This window comes from Triturus cristatus, chromosome 8, assembly GCF_964204655.1.
Source record: "Triturus cristatus chromosome 8, aTriCri1.1, whole genome shotgun sequence".
In the NCBI taxonomy this organism is placed as follows: Eukaryota; Metazoa; Chordata; class Amphibia; order Caudata; family Salamandridae; genus Triturus; species Triturus cristatus.
The window spans coordinates 962,783,636-962,803,689 of NC_140591.1; the positions used below are offsets into that span (position 1 = coordinate 962,783,636).

General features: G+C 44.1%; 1 protein-coding gene across 1 annotated transcript; it reads left to right on the top strand.

Annotated features, from left to right (window-relative positions):
* Nucleotides 1-1,960: 1,960 nt before the first annotated feature.
* KLHL34 (kelch like family member 34) lies at nucleotides 1,961-8,161 on the top strand. Its single transcript, XM_085622478.1, has one exon. It carries the CDS (start codon nucleotides 2,482-2,484, stop codon nucleotides 4,246-4,248), a length of 1,767 nt encoding a protein of 588 aa, XP_085478604.1. The 5' UTR covers nucleotides 1,961-2,481; the 3' UTR covers nucleotides 4,249-8,161.
* The last annotated feature ends 11,893 nt before the right edge of the window (nucleotides 8,162-20,054 follow it).

Below are 20,054 nucleotides of genomic sequence, written 5' to 3' on the forward strand. Positions count from 1 at the left end.
GAACTGGTCCAGGCTTCAATGCAGACCTTTTTTTTTTTTTTTTAGGTCTTGGCGCGCCTCATTACTACACGGCACTCGGAAGGTTCGAGAAAGATACATTTACAAACTGATGTTGCCCCACATAAGTTTTGCTTTGACATAGCAGTATATCGGCTCGGTCTCGAAACCTGTCTTGCACCCCCCCACAGGCGCGGATAACTTCCCGCACTCAGTTATTTAAAACTAATAGGTAACCTCAAAAAACAACCCCTACTGTGGGTGACAGACTATGCTCGGGCCCCCTAACCTCCAGTAGCATGCTCCGTACCACGCCGACGGGTAGCATCGATCCTCGATGACCGGCCCCTACTCGCGGAGATGGCGTGTCCTCGCGCTGAGCCAGCCCGCGAAAAACGGCTCTCGCTGATGCCCACAATAGCTGACTGACTCCAATAAACTATACTACCCACTTACTTCGCTCCGAAGATCGAACCCCGAGCCGCCCCTCCTAGCGACCGGACTCAAACCAGGCTCTCCTGCTACACGGTCCTCCTTCCTCGCCCTCCGCCGCCCGCGAAAACGGCTCTCGCCGCCATCTACAAAACTCACCACTTCAAACTACTCTGCTGCCCAAAGCAACTACACTCACCGAACCGGTGTGCAGGGCAGCGAGGAGGACCCAGCGCTGGGGCGACGTGGCGAACGGCGGGAAGGTAGCAGGATAGACCACGACTCGACCGACGGCGTGTCCGGCGCAAATCTCGCGTGGCCAAAATTCGCGTGGCCAGGAGCGCAGGAAGCAGAGGAAGCTCTGAGGGGGTGAGGCGCTTAAGAGGGGGGTCTAGCCTCGCCCCAGCCTCGCGGCACGCCTCCCCCAAGACAAACCTATTGGGGGCCTCCCCTCCCCGAGGCGCGGCCTCGCTAGAGAGGCGGAGCAGGGGGGGGGGCTCCGACGGGCGGCCACTAGAGGGCTGCCCTGCTGATGTCCCCCTTCGTGGGACGCGGGCAGCGGCAATCACTGAAGTAAAAGGCCAGACCGACTGACTGCCAATGATTGTTCTAAACTGCCGTGGCTTTTCTCAACCTCGATGGCTGCCGATAAATGCAGATTTTTTTCGGAGGAAGCTACGTTTACATAGGAATGGTTTGTACTTTTGACCTTGGTAGCACCGCAAAGCGATACAATGTATTACAAAGCTTTCTTTTGTCAAAAGTGTAATTATGAAGGAAGCGCTTCAAAAAGTAGCAGCACGTTTTGCTTTAGCACAGTCCTACTGAGAAAAATAGGCAATGAATATGCACAGAATATCGTCCATATTAAACATCCACGTTTAACAGCTGTAGGTAGTTATATACGACCCCTCCTTTTTTCACGGGCCTGCGCATAAACAGAATACCACCGTAGTATGAATTTTTAAACTCCCATCCAATAAAATGTAAAAACGAAATTAATAAATCTGTGTCCTCAAAGTATATAATCATCAGAAAAAAAGCTCAAAGTAAAAAAATTGATTGTGAAAAATTGTAGTTGAACGTTTTACTTGGCTACGTCAATTGTTCTATTTAGGTGGCATTTTTTAAGATCAGACTGCCAAAATATCAGCTCCTGGGATGTATATAGTGTGCGTCAAATGTGTTTGATTAAAGTGCCCTCCAATCAGATTGGACATAATCCCTTACTCCATGCTTGAGCCGCTGTACTTTTGTGAAAATAGGCCCGGCTCCCGCCAGGCCAGCTGGCACAGGCGGCGGGCATTGAAATGTTTGTTGGTCCTTTTCCTTCTTCCCTGGCAGGCAGTGGTGTGGTCTTGGGACTCTGCAGCTGGCAGTGAGCGAGCATGGCTATTCTTGTAACTATGAGTAATGGTGCACTCATGAATCAAGGGCTTATTCAGATTCCTGCCAACCCTTCACGGTGACTCATCAAGATATGCACTGTCCTCAGATAGACCTATCCTGAAGTGCAAGTGGCGGGTGTCGAACTGAACGATAAAAACAAGAGAAGTCTGGTTCCTTTATCCAGAGGACAGCAGCGACTGCATCCACAGAAAGCTCAGCATGAACACGGACGGGCGCGCAAGGCCTGCTGAAGAGGTAATGGGGTGCCCGCCTCTGCTGTCAGTGTTTTTCTTGCAGAGCAATTGGAGATGCACCCTTCTGTCGAACACAGCAGAGGAGGAGTTTGATCTGTTTGCCAAAAGAGGGGCCTTCGTATTTGATCATTAAAGATCTTAACTGGTGACCTTTTGCCTCCTTGGCCACATTCCTGATGACAAGCATAGCTGCTCAACCATTCGACGTGCACAGTAGATGAGGAGAACGAAACATCCTGAAATATTTATCCATTGTGGGGATCATGTGAGTCATCGCATGCATGCTTGCAGAATCTTGTCCTACGTTCATCTCTGGAAATTGTTTTTGCTGCTTTTGCACTTTACCGTATATGTTGGGAATGCCACGAGGAACCATTGACTCTTCTGTCCTGTCTTGTCAATATGCAGTATGAGTTACTTCCTGGCGTTTTGTAAGTCTCACTGTGGCACTGTCCTAAGCCAGTATCAGAATCTCCGGACAGAGGGCTTTCTGTGTGATGTCTTACTCAAGGTCAATGGACATGAGTTCCCTGCCCACAAATCTCTCCTGGCATGCACCAGTGATTACTTCAGGGCAATGTTTAAGGACTACACCAGGGAATCTAAAGCCACTGTCATCCCCCTGAAAGTTGTCTCACCCACTGGTCTGGAGCATATTTTGGATTTCATCTACACATCCTGGCTGCCTCTTTCCTTGCAGACACTAGAGGACACTCTGGAGGCCGCCAGCTATCTGCAGGTGCCTGAAGCCCTCGCTCTCTGCAGTCGTTATATAGTGAACAGGCTTGACCTGGAGAACTGTTGCTTCTTTGCTAATGTTGCGTTCAAGTTCTACCTTCCAGATGCCTTGTCAGCTGCGGAAAAGTACATCACCAGTAGCCTTTGGAGGCTTCTTGAGTACGATCTGGTGTCAACAGAATTGCTGGAGCTGAACTTCCGATCACTCTTGGCTGTAGTGAATTCCGACCATATACCTAAAATAAAGGAACTCTGCTTGTTGGACTTGATCCTGGAATGGCTGCAATACAACAAGTCCAGGTCCAAGTACACTACAGAACTACTTCAGCATATTAGATTCGGCCTTGTACCTGCGGAGTATTTAAGGAACTTCTATTCCCATTCAGCTGTTCCATTAACAGCAACTACTAAAAGTCAAATCATAAAAGCAATAAACTACCATGCTTCTGCTTTCAAACAGCCCCTCATGCAAGACAAGTACTGCACCCTAAGAAACCCCAAAATGTGGATAATGTTGGTTGGTGGGGAAACTTCAAATGAGAGGCTTGTTAGTGACATCCTTGCCTTTGATGTTTATAATCACAAATGGAGGACTGCAACACAGATGCCGCTCAATTTGAAAAATCATTGTGTTTGTGTTGTAGGCAACTTTCTTTACATACTCGGAGGAGAAACTTCAGACCATGAGAGTGATGACAATAAGAGCACTGCTAAAATGCCTTCAAATATGGTACATCGCTATGACCCAAGATTTGACAAGTGGGCACATATAGTTGGCATGCTGGAGCACAGAGCTCAGTTTTCATGCTGCGTTCTTGGCAACAACATCTTTGCAATTGGAGGGAATGGAGGTGAAGGGTCAGTTCATGCATCGGTTGAGGTGTATGACATTCACAGAGATAGGTGGATCAAGACTAAAGACTTACATTTCCCTATACATGGACATGCCTGCACCGTCTACCAGAAGACTATCTACGTTTCTGGAGGCAAGTGTGCGGAACTAGCGAATACCTCCAAGGATGTCTACTCTTTTAATATCCCTGAAGGGCAGTGGAAGAAGCAAGCATCCATGTCCATTGCACGTTTTGGGCACCAAATGGCCACTGTCAATGATGGCATATTTACCTTCTTAGGGATTTATGAGCCGTTTTGTGACATAGAGAAGTATGACCCAGTGAGAAACCAGTGGACACGTCTGAAACCCTTGCTTTACGATCGCTTCTGCTACGGGTTGGTGGTGGTCGAGGAAACAGTGCTCCTGCTTGGTGGTAAGAAATGGCAAGACTCGCGTCAAGTGCCTACTCAGAACGTTGTGGGCTACGACACAGAGAATGACTGCTGGGAGGAGATCTGCAACCTACCCTTGCCATTGCTTGGGATACAGTGTGCTGTGCTACAGCTTTCAGACTTGCCAGAGAACGAGCTGAAACAGAAATAATATTGCAACAATTATCAAAATAGCTATAAATGATTTGAAGTGGCAGTGACTGTATTTTAAAATGTTCACTTTGAGGTTACAAAACGTATGATCTGCTTATATAAAGTAAGACACCCAATCCTGGCATTTCTCTCGGCCAGATGAGAGGAGCACTTTTTTTAAGAAAAGCAGCTGTAGGTGTCACTTGGAAAGAATTATGCTGAGCTCAATGTAAAGTAAAAGGTGAAGATGTATGTACACCGGTGGCGAAAATATAAAGGGTTAAATGCGGCATCCTAAAAAACCATGGCATACAAGCACAGTATAATGAATCTGTCTTTGTAGATGGACAAATGTCTAATTTTTATTCACTCATAGGTTGCAAAGGTCAGTCTCAGGGGTGCCGCAATTATTAATACAAAAGCACTCCTAGACGTTAAACTATTTGCATGCATCAGGGGTGGGATTACCCAAATTCCATGGGTGCAATTTTGCATAATTATTTGCCACATTGAACAAACATCATTAGAACGGACATGCAAGAAAAGAAAAAAAGAAATTTGCACAGGTCGGCTCAGCTCAAACGTTGGCTCAGATGTCGGTTCAAACTTGCATCGCCATTTGTGAATCTAGGTAACAAGGAAATGTTGGTGCATCATTGCACCTGCACAGATGCAACAAATGCAAAGCAGTCCCTGATTTCCAGCACTGGATGTTGAGGAAAGACATTAAGGGAAAGAGTTGTCCTTCATCTTCAAAAATGAAGGCAGTGAATGATTGGCAGTAACATGGACTGGTCTCGCCAACCAGTCTGCAATTACCGCAGGAGTTGGGGTTATAATGGACCACAGTCCTAAAACAGATTATCTTCTGTAAGCTTGACTAAGCTCTACGCACATGCATTAGGCCAGTAACTGCACCAATACAGGGACTATCTGCACTAATCCTTAAAGGCAAAATTCCACATACTGCATCTGATGTCTTGTGTGGAGAATTGTATCTTTCTCTGTAGACCCTCATTATATGAATAGGCTAATCTTGGGCAAATTCATGTGTGCGCCCAAAACAAGATTACTGGTCAGGACCAAATTGCGCCTGGCACAGGCATTTGCACCCACGGTTTACGAAAGGTAAAATCTGCTTCAAATTATGAGAACAAAGTGCGTGCAGTACCTGTTTGCACAACTGTGAAGTTGTTGAAATCATGCAGAGTTGCATGTAATTTTTCAATTTGAGATTATTTGAACAACCGCACTAATTGGAAATCATGGATGGCCAATGTGCTCCTGCTTTTTTTTTATGAGTTATAACATAAGGGATAAAGTACCCTCTGCATTACATTATAAGGATATTGCAAGCCACCGAGGTGTTCCATAATTGCATAGAGGAACGAGGCAGAAGGACAAGTTCCTTTATAAGGTTATGGAACTCCAAGGTGACTTGCATTATTTTTATCATGTACACCAGGGGGTTCTTTATCCCATATAATACATGGTCACACTCATCTTTCCCACAAATCACCTAAAACCTTGGTGCATAGCTGTTTCATATAAATGAGCGAACCTGTTTGCAAACATGAAAAATAAAAATAAAACCTCTAGTGCAAAAAAAAATAACACATCAAAAACCTTTGCACGTTGCGGAAGCAGAGCAGATCCCAAAAATGTTCTTGATTTTGCCATTGGTAAGGCATACATAGTTCAATATTTTTAACATCGCTGCCAGATTTTGTTCAGATTGATACTTGTGTGCTTCTGTTAGAGTTTGTTGTTTAAATTTTTTTATTAGCTATTGTTTGTTATATTATGAAACATTTGCACTTGCCAGACTTGGTGTTTTTCAAATTGGACTAATATTTATCGCATCCGATGAAATCTGACATCGCTGGGGTCAGAATTCATCAGGTGCGATAAATAGCATCCAATTAGGAGTTTCTAACTGATAATGGGGAGTAGCATACAGATGTTGGTTCTTACCGCATCATACACAATCATTTTGGCAGGTTTGACCTGTCAAAATGTATCGGGGGGGGGGGGTAAGCACAGGCGTGCTGTGTTATCAGCCAAACTCATAGTTCTAATGTTGTGTTCCCCTATGCCACCCATGTCAGTTCACACACTGTTTCCCATGCACGACATGGTGCATGGCAACAGTGCGCCTGACTAGCTAGAGGTGCAACAGTGTGGTCGGCATTGGCTCCAGGCTCTCGCATGGAGCCAAATCATGCTGCCGTCTTAGCTGCGCCGCTGCAACACCGCCAGCCCCGCGGTAATTAATGTGGCTTGGCGGCTTTTTCTGACCACCACTGATGTGGCCTCGCGGTGTAACCACCACACTCATAATCAGCCCCAAAGTGGTATATGCTGACGCACTTTTATAGTTGAAGGTGAAACAGAAGGAACTGGTAAACAAACCAACCAACACCTTTTTATACGTTCCTTTTAGTTGTGATGCCCAATGATATTTATCCATACAATTCATTGCAAAAGAAATATCATGTTGCTCTAGAAGGCAAAATGGTGAAGTCAAATCACTTAAAATAGTGCAGCAGAGTAATTCTTCTTGTGGCCTAGAACCCAGGAAGTGCCATGGAAAACCGCATGGTAGAACATTTTTGCGAGTAGCTCTCAAAATGTAATTGCCAATGCTATCAAAGGGGGAGTGAACACCAGCATAGCTATGCAGCCTGGAGTGCAATAGGGCCACCAGCCTTGCCTGAGACCCCATGAATAAGTCCCTCATAACTGGGGATAGAATTGAGTCTTTCGCTTCAGTTCATGTCCTCTAACTCCAACCCTGTGCAGTAACTAACAGGAAGTTCTCTCCCGCCCGGATAATGCTGCTTGAATAATCGGTAACCTCCAGTTGTCTGCCACATCAGTTACAGTTGCTACAATATTTTCGGGCACAAATCCATAAAAAAAGCAGGTGAAAATATGCCTTGGAAATGGGGCAGAATTTGGGGCAAACGTGGAAAATCGTGACTTAGCACTAATGTACACATGTGATACTGCTTTCCAGATGTCAAAACTCAGACAACCTGGGAAAGCATGTTAACTCTATAGGAGAACCTCTATTATGTAACAAGGTGTACACAAAGGAGAAAGAGAGATTAGGCAAGTGATAGAAACATGTAAAGGTGTAAAGAGATGAAACATTAGTAGAGGCAACATTTTTACAGCATAAGAGTATTCTTAGAACTGCAGCTCATGGTCGGAGCCTGAATGGGGCGATGAGGCGGTATAGTATAGTACATGTATATACAGGATGAGTAGTGAATGTGTGGAAGAACCACTGGAACACACTGTGGAGACAAAAGTGGTGAGAGACATCAAAAGAGTTTGTGATGGAGATACAGAAACAGTAGCCTTGAGTGAGGTAAAGCATGAGACCAAGCATGGACATGACAGACCAAATGGTGTTGGCACTATATATATGTGTTATTAATTCCAGGCATGTTTATAACCTTACAGTGGCGCTGTCCGTAGAAGCTTGTACAATTTTCCTTCTCGTACTTATCAGAGACATCTTACAAGCTAGAAAGACAGCTCAGTGGGTTAATATTCCGCCGCAAACATTCGTGCACCGCTGTCAGATTGCTTATTTGAAATGTGGTAAGGTCAATCTTTCTATCTTGCGATTTTGATGCAATTAGTGCTGCTGGGTTAGGCAATACTTGTGCCTTTTAATTACAAGACTGGCAGCAAGGGCATCATAATAGAAAGTTGTAACTCGTAGGTATGACCCTTTCAACATCATGCCATCTCTAAAATGATTGCGAAAGTTTCATCTGACTGCTCAGTGGGAGAAGAGGGAGGCAGTGCAAAGCTGTGTCAAAATAGAACATTATGGTGGTGTAAAACAATTGTACAATGCCTATGTAAATGGGAGGAAAATGTGAATGAAAAATTGAATAAAAAGAATACTTGCTAAATTTTTCACACTTTTTTGAGTTAGTGAACATTTCTAAGCAGATAATACATTGAAGATATTGGTTGGCACATTTCACATGCAAAGAATTGAAAGACATACCCACAAGCTACTGGGAGCCCGGTTTGGCCAGTCATCTCATTGGCCCATCTCCTCCCAGGCTAGGCAATCAAAATGTTGTATGAATGTGAGGGGAAAAAGATCCTCATCCCTTACTCATCATTTAATAAGCGAGTAGGCTTTGTGTACTGGTTCTTGCCCAGAGACAGGGGGAGATACCCCTTTCCCCCTAAAATGAAACAAGTTTTTTGATGGTGTATCTGGGCTAGATTGTAAATTTTCGTTGTTTGGGTTGAAATCCAAGTGATACGAATAAATCCGATTAGTGTTTGTATTTTTTATTATTGGTCACTGTAAACGAAAGGATGGCACAGCCAACACGTGTTTCGCCCCCTAATTGGCCATCAGGCCTGGGGCTTCCTCAGGGCTGTACATATACAATGTAAATCCAAGTATAATAGAGACAAGGTGCGGCGGGTCATGTGTAAATCATGTATGTAATAGTTGGTGATAGGAATTAGAGACGCATAACGTTAGATGGGAGGGAAAGTAGATATGGGAAGAGAGAGTGAAGGTAAGGTGAGAAGGGGATCAGGGTATGTGTGCGACAGGTTAGTACAGGTAAGTAAAGCAATGTGTGTGGCGTGTTTAAGGAGCGGAAATGTGTGGGTGAGGGAGACAGAAATAAAGTCAAAAAATGGTAAATACAGAGTATAGTCGTTTTAGTGAAGAAAGATAAAAGATGTGTTTAGAATGTTGAGAGTAGAACATGAGAAGTAGGTATATTTTGTGGAGAGGGTTTAACATTTTACAGTTCAATAGTACATTTTACAAGTTTATAAGCAGTTCCCAGTGTAGGATTGCGATAAATAACGCATAGTATCAATTACATTGTTTAGATTCGACGATAACCGATCATATGTGGAAAATTATACAAGGCATTGTAGGTCAGAAAAGAGCAGAGTGATCAATTTAAGTCAACAGTAATCATTGTATGTCATTAAGCGTATCAATTGTTTGAAATGACGCGATCGTAAGACGTGTAAAGTATTTTTTAGAAAGATATACATTCGGCAATACGGGTATAGTGTTGAAAACAAGGCACGGTGTCATTGTAAACAGAAATAAGATAAAAATATATTTACAGTGAGAATTGTAAGGGTCACATCAAGGTTGCCGGTTCAGGCATGAGATAAGGGAAGAAAGGTTTGGCATTAGTCAAGTTCTTAGAGAGAGTGTTGAAGACGGTGTTTGGCGCCAAAAAAGTGAATCAGTGACTTTGTGTCGTTGAAGGTACCGGCGCGTCATGGGTCACAGGGACAAATCTTATAATTATTTTTGAAAAAGATCTGTCAACGGAAGGAGTGGTATGTGGTTCCAATAAAGTGACTTCGTGCGGTGTCAGGTACCGGCGCGTCATGCATCACAAGTTCTAGTCATATATTATTGAGGAAGATTGATATAGTGACATATGAGTTACATAACAGTGAAAAATCGTCAATTTTACGATCTCTATCAAGGAGGTAATCACAAGAAAATAATAGTGGAACTATCGCCGAGTGAAAGCGGTGCTCTTAGATTTTCTATACACTGTAGGTAGTCAAGGCCACACGTAGAAGCTAGTCTGTGCGAGTTCCGAACAGTGTTGAGAGTGATAAGGACATACGCATGCTCCAAACGATAAAGTGAGCAGGTTCGATTGGATAATTAAGTAGGTTCAGGGATTCCTTACCGGATTTTCAAGTAAAAAGGTTATTTTGTGCGGCGGTTTGTAAACCGAAGATTTCTAAAAGAGGAGAAAACACATGGGGGAACAAGCAAAGAAACGTATAAGCTGGAGGCAGTCAGGTCATGCTGGGTGGCGGGGCGGGGGAGGTGGGAGCGTGGGTCGGTGTCTCTTACCTCTGGTCTCGGCTTATGCCAGGTGCTGTTGGTGTCCTTGTTGTGGTGGTAATGACTGCTCATGGTAGCGAGCTATAAACAAGAGTCGTGTGTGAGAGCTTCCGGTTCGTAACCCGGAAGTGGCAAAATGCTTTCGCTGGGCGCCATGTTGGATTGGGGATTTACAAGGGGGTTGCGCGGAATTGGAATAATGATCGTCAATTGTAAAAGGAGTGAGAGGGCGGTGAAAAAATGTTGATACAAATATGAGGAAGGTTGTAAAAAGGAAAAATTATGTCGGTATAAGTATGAGGATGGTTGACACCGGAGGAAAGAAAAATAGTGTGTCAGGCATGTTTATACATTGAGACATATGTAAGAATATCATATTTACAGCACATTTTATCAGTTGATATCTGAAAAGCAAAATCATAAAATCAAAATATGAAGGGCATAATTATGTTGATTTCACACAGAAACGCCCAGTGGTCAGGAGGTTTGCCATCTGGTATGTGCACATGTTTTAGACGTATTTTGGAAGAGTTACATGTAACAAGAGGGTACGTTGCTGTTCCCTGGTTGCAAAAGGGGGAACCTCGGTTGAGAGTTGTTGACAGCGGCAGGTAGTGTTATCTTTGGGTAAAGCAGGGCGCGGTCGGAGCAGTTTTTTGGAGCATCTATTCATCTCCCAACCAAATATGCATTTCCGCATCCTTATTGAGCCCCAGATTTGTGGTTCTATAGTTCATTATCAGTTCACTTTCGCGTCTTCGTAGTTTGAGTTCACGGTCTCCCCCTCTTTTAGTTTGGTGTACAATCTCCAAACCAAAAAAGCGGAAGTCTTTTTTGTGAGGGTGATAGTCTTCGAAGTGTTCAGTGAGTGGGTGGCCTGAGTGGTACTTATGGATATTGCGGTAATGTTCCTGAATCCTGGTCCGTAGAGGTCTGATTGTACTGCCGATGTACGGAAGGTTGCAGGGACAAATTATAACATAGACACAGAATTTGCTGTTGCAGTCAATCCATTCTTTTATAAAGAATTCTCGTCCTTCCGTTAATTCGACTCTTGTTGTTTTGTTGCTGCTTAGTTTGCAAATGTTGCAATTTCTGCAGGTGTGGAATCCTGGAGGTCTGTCCAGGAATGTGGAGACCATGTTTCGTTTGTCCACAAATTCTGATTTACACAGCATATTCTTCAGATTAGGGGCGCGTCTGAATGTTATTTCAGGGTATGTTTTTAGATCCTGAGTAAGGTTTGGTGTCTGTTGTAACAAGTGCCAATGTTTCTTGAGGCTTTGTCTGATTTGGTGATGTCCATTGTTGTAATCCGTTATGAAGCGTATAGCTGAATCTTTCTTTTTTGCTTCTGCTTTGTTTTGTTTGAACATCTGTTTTCTTTCTATTTTGGCAACTGTAGTCATTGTGTTTTTAAGCATTGATTGTTCATATCCTCGTTGTGTGAGTCTAGACACCAGTTCTTCTCCTTTCGTCTTGAAGACCTCGTCCTCACTGCAGTTTCTGCGTGTTCTTAGTAATTCTCCCTTAGGGATGTTTCTTATGTTGTGTCGTGGGTGGAAGCTATCTGCGCGTAGAATGGAATTGGCAGCTGTTTCCTTCCGATAGAGTTTACTGTGTAGGGTATTGTCTTTGACATAGAGAGTCACATCCAAAAAGTTAATCTCTTCCTTGGAGAAGGTATGGGTTGTTTTGATTCCCCATGGGTTTGCGTCTAGTTGCTTCAAGAATCTTTTGAGCAATGTCTCATCTCCTTGCCAGATACAGAGAATGTCATCTATATAGCGTCGCCACATTACGATATGGGCGGTGTATTCAGTGAATTCAGGGTCCCATAGCCAGAATTTTTCCACATGGCTCATTAGGATGCAAGCGTACGGCGGCGCAAATTTGGCTCCCATGGCCGTACCGCGTATTTGTCGGTATATCCTTCCATTGAAACTGAAAACATTATTTTTCAAGCAGAAGTTGAGCATTTCCAAGGTCATTTTGTTGCTCTCTAGGAGGTTAGCCGATTGTGTCCATAATGATTGTTGTACCGCATTGAGTCCGTCTTCATGTTTGATAGATGTATAGAGACTGACAATATCTATACAAACCAGTATGAAGTCCGGTTCCCAGATGATGTTTTGTAATTTGTCTAGAATGTCCTTAGTGTCTTGGATGAAGGATGGAATCTCCTTCATGAGACCTTGTAATTTTCTGTCCACATATTCACCAAGCCTGGAGCATGGTGAGTTGATGCCTGCTATGATGGGTCTGCCGGGTGGAGGGTAGGTGCCTTTATGGATCTTTGGGAGGAGGTATAGTGTTGGCATAGTTGGATGTGTAATGTACAGAAAAAGTTTTTCAGATTGTGAGATAAGTCCAGAGGTGTACCATTTGTTCAGCATAGTTGTAATTGATTTTAGTATGTCTTTTGTAGGGTCTGTGGTAAGGAGTTCATAGCATGCCGTGTCGGCAAGTTGTCTGTTTGCCTCTTGGATGTAGTCGTCAATGTGGAGTGTCACTGGGTTTCCACCTTTGTCAGCCTCTTTGATAATAAGGTCTTTTCTTTCCTTAAGATTTGTGATGGCTTTTCTTTCTTCCTGTGTGATGTTTTGTGGGAGGTATTTAGATTTTTTGCGGTATTTAGTGTGTTCGTATTCCAAATCACGCATGACTGCTAGATGGAAAGCATCAATGCTGTTGCCTGCGGGTAGTTGTGGTAAGAAGGTTGATTTTTTAGTTAGTTTACTGTCAATTGAGAGGTTTGTGTCGATTCCTAGTTCAAGTGCTGTTCTGGTTAGTGAGTCTGGGTCGTCGTTTGTCTCGCTGAGGTGGGTCAGTAGGTCTACATGTTCGAGCTCCTGGATCGATAGTTCAGATGTTATTGTTGTGACAGTGGGCTCATGTCTCATGTATTGGTCCGCAAAGAACACTTTCAATTTCAATCTGCGGATGAATTTGAACAGATCTATTCGTGTTCTGGTTAGGTTCCATGGGGCCGTTGGGCAGAAGGATAATCCTTTGTTGAGAATGTTGGCTTCTTGGTTGGATAGTTGGATATGGGACAGATTTTTAACAAGATTTAGTGGTGTTATGTCCTTCTTTCCATCTCCTTTTTCCTGGATCTCGTAGTGACGCCTATTGTTGGCGTCTGTTGGCGTCCAAATTGTTGGGAACCTCCCATGGTTGAAGTATTTGTGGTGTTTGTTGTTTTTATACCGAGTCGGTAGCGTAATACCTCCTCTAAAAAATTGACCTTGCATCTTGAGTTGTCACCCTCAGGTGCTGGCGCTGGTGAGTCAATGTCTGAGCTAGTCGTTGCTCCACTTGGTTGTTCTGTGGAGTAGGTGTTGGGTGTATCTTGAGGTTTGGCGTCGTATTTTTTAGCGAAGGTATATACTCTTCCAAATTGATAGTCCAGTTGGTCCCTCCTGAATTTGCGATTCTTTCTCTTGATGAGGTCTTCTTCAAATTCGTCTATTATTTGATTGAGTATTTCGTAGTTCTTCCTTGTGAGATCTCCCCAGTTAGAATCTTCAATGTGCTTGCTGAGATTGTCTACTTCGGTTTTAGCCAGGTTGTATTCTTCTTGTGAATGATCAATTAATTGTCTGATCATATTATTGGAGCATTCCTTGAGGTTCTCTTCCCATTTTCCTATGTATTGGGGGTTGGTGGTGTCCGATGGTGGGAAGATAAGTATTCTAAGTCCCCGTGGGATCCGGTCGGCTTCAAGGTATTTTTTGAGGGATTCTGCTTCCCACCACTTGCTGTGACCAATAATAAAAAATACAAACACTAATCGGATTTATTCGTATCACTTGGATTTCAACCCAAACAACCCAAACAACGAAAATTTACAATCTAGCCCAGATAGGCAATCAAAATGGCCTCCAACGGTCATCCTAGCTTCTTCTCTGGTGCCAAGTTCCTCAGTTTTGTCCTTAGTTGTTGTCAATACACTCACTGGGCGGCAGTCATGTGCATTGACCTTTTACGTTAATACATATTTCTTTATACTTCACCTACCCCCATACATTTTCACTGTGCTGCCTCTATTTTGTGTTATCTTCTTCATAAATCCTTTATTTCTTGTTCTGTTGTTTCTAACCTCTTTGGGTTTTATACATTGACAATAGTCTCATCTCCAGTTAGTCAAGTAAAATAAAAGCTGTATGTATGAAGGATGGTCCGAGTTTTGAGGAGCAACAAAGGCAAAAAGTGCTGTTGGGCAGAAGCGCGTGGATCGAGTGGGATTGTGAAGACAGGCATAATCAATGCAGGGATACAGAGGAGGATCATGTGCGAGTAAAGTCAAGACAAGCGAGAGGGGGTATGTCAGGCAGGAGGAGCAGAAAGCTGAATATTTTATGGTGGGTTGTATGTAAGATTATCACTAGCAAAAACATCATCTGACAGACATACCATGGCTTAAGTATCTGTAGCGGTTCACTATGCTAAGTGCCTGGCTTCTCATTACTACAGTATCATTCACAAATGTATTTTCCATTTGGTGTAGATTTTCAAATATGCCAATTGGACAATATTTTTGTAAAGGGTGTTGGCACAATGTTGCTGTCAGATGACATTTTGGTTAGATATTCTGATGTCATACCTTTGTAGAACATGGTAATTGCTAGAGTTGAGATCCTTAGTGCAAAGTTCATTCTGAATTTTATGTCAAAAGTTAAGAGTATGGCACGTTTTAGTTCAAAGTTCATTGCTAGAGCTGGGAATTGTAATTCAAAGTTCAATGCTAGAATCTAAGTTTTGGTGAACACTCATTCTGGAATCAGAAGCCTTAGTTCAAAGTTCACTGCATATGCCAGGGTTCTAATTCAAAGTTAATTGAAAGAGTTTGGGTTTCAGTTCAAAGTTCATTGAAGGATCTGGAATCGTAGTTTAAAGTTCGATGTGAGAATCAGGGTTTTAGTTGAAAGTTCACTGCTAGAACCAGGATTAGCTTAAAGTCCACAGCAAGTGCCAGGGTTTTAATTCAGAGTTCATTGAGAGAGTTTGGGTTGCAGTTCAAAGATCTATGCTAAAGTCTGGAGTCTAAGTTCAAAGTTCACTGTAAGAGTCAGGATATACTTCAGAGTTCATTGTGACAGCTGGTGGGATCTTCATCTTGAGCTCCTTGCAAGAGTTCCTGTTCTGGAGAGATTGAGAATGGAGGCCAAATGTGCGACATATCAAGAAAAATGAGTTTCTACGCTCCACGCCTTTGCCAGGAATGTGTTATCCTTTAGTAGTTCCTTCTGCAGGCTACCTCCAAGTGGACTGCATCATTCTGACCCCATGCACTCTAGACCAGCATAAAACGTTTTGCTACAAAACCCTCTGCCGTCTGACATTGCCCTTCTCTTCATTGTTTGGGACATATCAATCCTTATCACATAATTTTAAAGTACTTTGCAAGATTTTCCTCTCTTTGAAGAAATGACTTTCAAGGTCACAAATTAGCATTTCAGGTTTGCAGGGTGTGCCTCGTGTGCTCCTCTTGGGGATTGAAACCTGGGACTTGTAATGGCATCATGTCTTAATACTTAAACCTTTACATCTCTGTAATGCCTTCTCAAAAAGAATTTCTGAAATCTGCTTCCACCTTGACCTTTGGTGAACCCCACTTTAACCCGAGGAGTAACATCCAATCCCTCACTTCTAATTACTTGCTGCCACTCACCCACTGAAATCCGAAAAGTAACATGCGACCTCTCACTTCTAACTACTTGCTGCCACTCACCCCACTGTAATCCAAGGAATAACGCCCAATCTCTCACTTCTAATTACTTGCTGCCACTCGCCCCACTGTAATCCAAGGAATAACGCCCAATCTCTCACTTCTAATTACTTGCTGCCACTCGCCTCACTGCAACCCAGGAGACAACATGCGACCTCTCACTTCTAATTGCTTGCTGCCACTCACCCTACTGTAACCTAAGAAGTAACACGTGACCTCTGCTGCCACTCACCCCACTGTAATCTGAGGAGTAACATCCAATCTCTCACTTCTAACTACTTGCTGCCACTCACCTCACTGTAACCCGAGAAGTAACATCAAATCTCTCACTTCTAGCTACCACTCCCCCCACTATAACCGGAGAAGTAACATCCAACATCTGCTGCCACTCACCCCACTGTAACCTGAGGAGTAACATCCGATCTCTCACTTCTAATTACTTGTTCCCGCTCAGGGACTTCACACCCAATGTTTCCACGTGTACTCTCACCCCATGTGGGATGCTTTGCATGGGCCTTCTCTGTGCAAGATTCAAAGGCTGTATCGAAATACAAGATACAATTAAACCTGTTATCCTGTTTAACCAGTAGAAGAACTCACTCTGTTGTCTAAAGACTTTCCCATACCCTCTCCAAGTTGAATCAATCCCGCTATTCCTGTCATCTGCTGGTTTCAGAATTTTCCAACATTGGCCCCATTGTAAGTCTACCTCACAGCACTGACTGAATTCTGACAGCCATATGGAGACAATTAACTTCCTGTTTCTGAGCTGAATGACATATTTATCCCTATCATCACTCTCTCAACCTTTTTACCAAGTATGATGCACACTCTCTGACCTCCATGATTTACCCAATTGTAGTTATTTTTCCCCTAATGTCATCTCTACTGAAGACCGATGTACACCCTCCACAGGGGTGTAATGCAGGACCCTGCAGCCCCTAAAATATAAAGGGGACCCTGTGAAAGGGGCCACAAACTTTTCAGGGGTCACCAACAGCCCAGGGCCAATGAATATCTGTGAGATATGGGAGAGTCGGGGTGCCTCCTCACATTCCGCAGGGGGGCCCAATCAGTTTGTGTTACACCACTGACCCTCATATTGCGGCTCCTGGTTTTCAACTGTGACCCTAAAGGTGCTTACGGCGTGTCTCTGCCATAGCAGGTGCTGGGCACTGGTACTAATTTTCGAAGTCTGGGACCTATTTGTCATCATCAAAAGCTGACCAAGTAAAAGAGGAAGGAAAGCAAACAAGCATTTACAATGCAATGGTCTCGGCATTCTAGGGTCGGCACGCAATATATAGTTGTGTTTTTAATTTTTAATTTATAGATCGTCTGAACCTCTACTCAAGGACCTCGGGGCACTCCCGAACATCTCAACCTGAAAGAACTACGCCCCACCGAATTTTCGGAGCTTCTTTCATCATTTGCATATTGGCATATGTAGGTTTTTTGCACCGGTTAAAATGCTTATTTGAACATAATTGAGTAATCAATAAGACTACAATTCCCGTCAACCTGCGCGTAAGTCATTACCTTCCCTTACTTTGACATGCCTCCCTCGTATAGGACGCCGGGGGATGTAGTTTTATGTTGTCTAGGGTATCATGAACACCAACGATCACGGGCTGTATACTGAACTACGACTCCCAGTAAGCCTGTGAACACACGTTTCCTTGCGTTGCATCAGCTGTCACAGCATGTTCTTTTTCGGAACCGGTGTAGTCAGAAAGGGAGAGAGAGTTGATCATGAAGCTGACTGTGTGCTCCGCGGGATCCCCGCACTGCCTGAAAGTGCTAGCCGCTGCTGAGCGGTGCCGGACTACGGTGGAAGTACACTGGGCGGGCCCTGAAGGTAAGAGGGGGGCATTCATGTTCAGCTAGTTAAACATCCACAATCAGCTCTGTATACAGGGTATCTCCACAAGCGTGCACGTAGGGGCCCATGTCTTTGGCTTACTTTCGTTTGGAGGGGCACCATTTACTGCAATAGATCTATCCATCCGACTGTGTAGTTTCTTACAGTTGCCCACTGCCAGTTGTATATTGAGGAGACTCTCGCAAATTGTTACTGGGGCAAGGAAGGAGCGAAACCGCTGCCATCCACCCGGGGATGGAGCTTCGCGGACTGGGGAGACCGGACCACCGTTAGCGACATCCCCGTTAGAGGCGCTCTTCAAGGTGTCTGCCATATCTTTGAGGCTGGTAGTGTTGTGTCCAGGGGCTCCGAGGCTTGCTGATCCATTGCCCTCCAAGGTCTTTTCTTCTCGGTCTGGATCGCACCTGGGCAGCGAGAGCCATGAACACCACCGCCTTTCTCCGAGGTCAAGCAGAAATGCCTCGGAGAAACGCAGCGGCATTTTCGGATTGGGGGCGTGTTTTTCTTTCTCTCCTCTTCCCATTGGCTGGAATGTTTACATTCCAGAGGAGAGAAAGAAAGTAAAAAACACGCCCCCGAATCCGAAAAAGACGGGGATTAAACGGACAGATGCCCCTCTCCTCCAATGGCTGGCCTCCGTTTAGGAAGCCAGCCAATGGAGAAGAGGGGCGGGTTCAAGCCCCGTACTAAAAAACATTAAATTTCGCAAGCGAGACTGCGCAAGCGCAGCCTTCGCTAGCCGAGACCTAAAAAGGGAGAATGATGGAAGAAGCACAATACATGAAAACAGTGCCTAAGGGAGAAAGAAGGGGTGAAAAAGAAATGACGAGAATGAGATAAAGTGGCTCAAAGTGTAGGATGATGGAAGAAAGAGGGTTTGTAGTGGAATCAAGTGTTTGCAGCATTGGCTTTCAGCACCATAGGCATTTAGCAATGCTGGTGGGAAGTACCGAAGTACAATTTTGAGCCTCTGTGCTTATTATTATTAATATTTACAAGTTAAGTACTGGGCCCATACACTTCCTATCATGCCATGTTCAATACAAAACAATGTTATTCATTCCTGTTATCTTTTTGTAAGCCTGTTTGAACAAATGGGGCCTGATTCGCAAAGGTAAACTTACACTTTTGTGTATGTTTACTATTTTTTTTGTATTCACAAACTACGAGTTCATAGTAAGTTTATGGCTGTGGGGACTCTTACTTTTAACTTACTATTAACTCGTAGTTTGTCAATAGAGGATGTGGTAAAATTGCACAAAAGTGTAAGTTTACCTTTGTGTTTTGTCTTGTCTTGTTTTTTTCATGCCATAGCTGCTCCTGAAACATGTGCTCATAATCCAGTTTGTGGTGAAATTACTCTGATCTTCTTGGCAATTCTTAAATTGCACTTCTGAAACACTCCCTGTAATTTCCCTATTTTGTCATGTAACTTTAATTTCCATTTTCTGCAGTAATTCTCTTTTTTTCCTACCAGTCTTCTTAGTGCCTGTGTCATGCCTTGCTTTCTAACAATTTCACAGTGATAAAACTTGACTCACTTCCGTGACCAAATCCCATAATCTAATTTTACAACTCTAACACAATTAACAGGACGTGTATTTGTAAAGCACAGGTTCACCCAAGGGTATCCTAGGATTGAATAACATGTCATTTGTTCCCCAACTCAATGGTAATCATTTTATCGACCTCAGAAGTGTGAAAGGCTGAGTGGACGTTCGGGGATTTGAACAGGCCCTACAGTGGACGCATTAATGCACAGGTGTGCTTCTCTGGTGTGGTTGGAGGAGCGTCCATCTCCCAACAAGAGATCTGAATAAACAACCAAAGAATAGCTTTACCAAGGATAGTGTGGGCAAACTCATGCGCTGGGCAAATTTGCAGTGCCACAGCAGACTTTTTTGGTAGCAGGTCAGCAGTCCTCTCATTGCGCCGCTAGGGCACCCCGGACACAGTCACATCTCGACCCCAGGCCACATGGCTCGAGTTTATAGATCAATGGGAGGGGACCGCTCGGAGTCTTTCTGCCCGAATGAATACTATGTGCAGAGGCGCAACTAGAGCCAAATTTCGGGGGGGGCTGAGCAAAAATTTCGGGGGGGGCTGAACTTTAAGCAATAGGCAGAGTGGAGCTGCAGGGGCTCTTAGAGGGGGTGAAACAACAGCAGGGCCTCATTAACATGCAAATGGTCTTTTAAAGACCTGTGAAGTGCTCGGGTGCGGCTGCTTTTTTGCCCGGGAAGGTGTCTCAGCCCGGGCTGCCACACACGACGGGGGGGGGGGGGGGGGGGGGGGGGGGGGGGGCTGAAGCCCTGTGAGTCCAATGGGTGT

Coding starts and splice junctions, on each gene's coding strand:
- KLHL34 (XM_085622478.1), top strand. CDS start 2,482: ATGAGTTACTTCCTGGCGTTTTGTAAGTCTCACTGTGGCACTGTCCTA.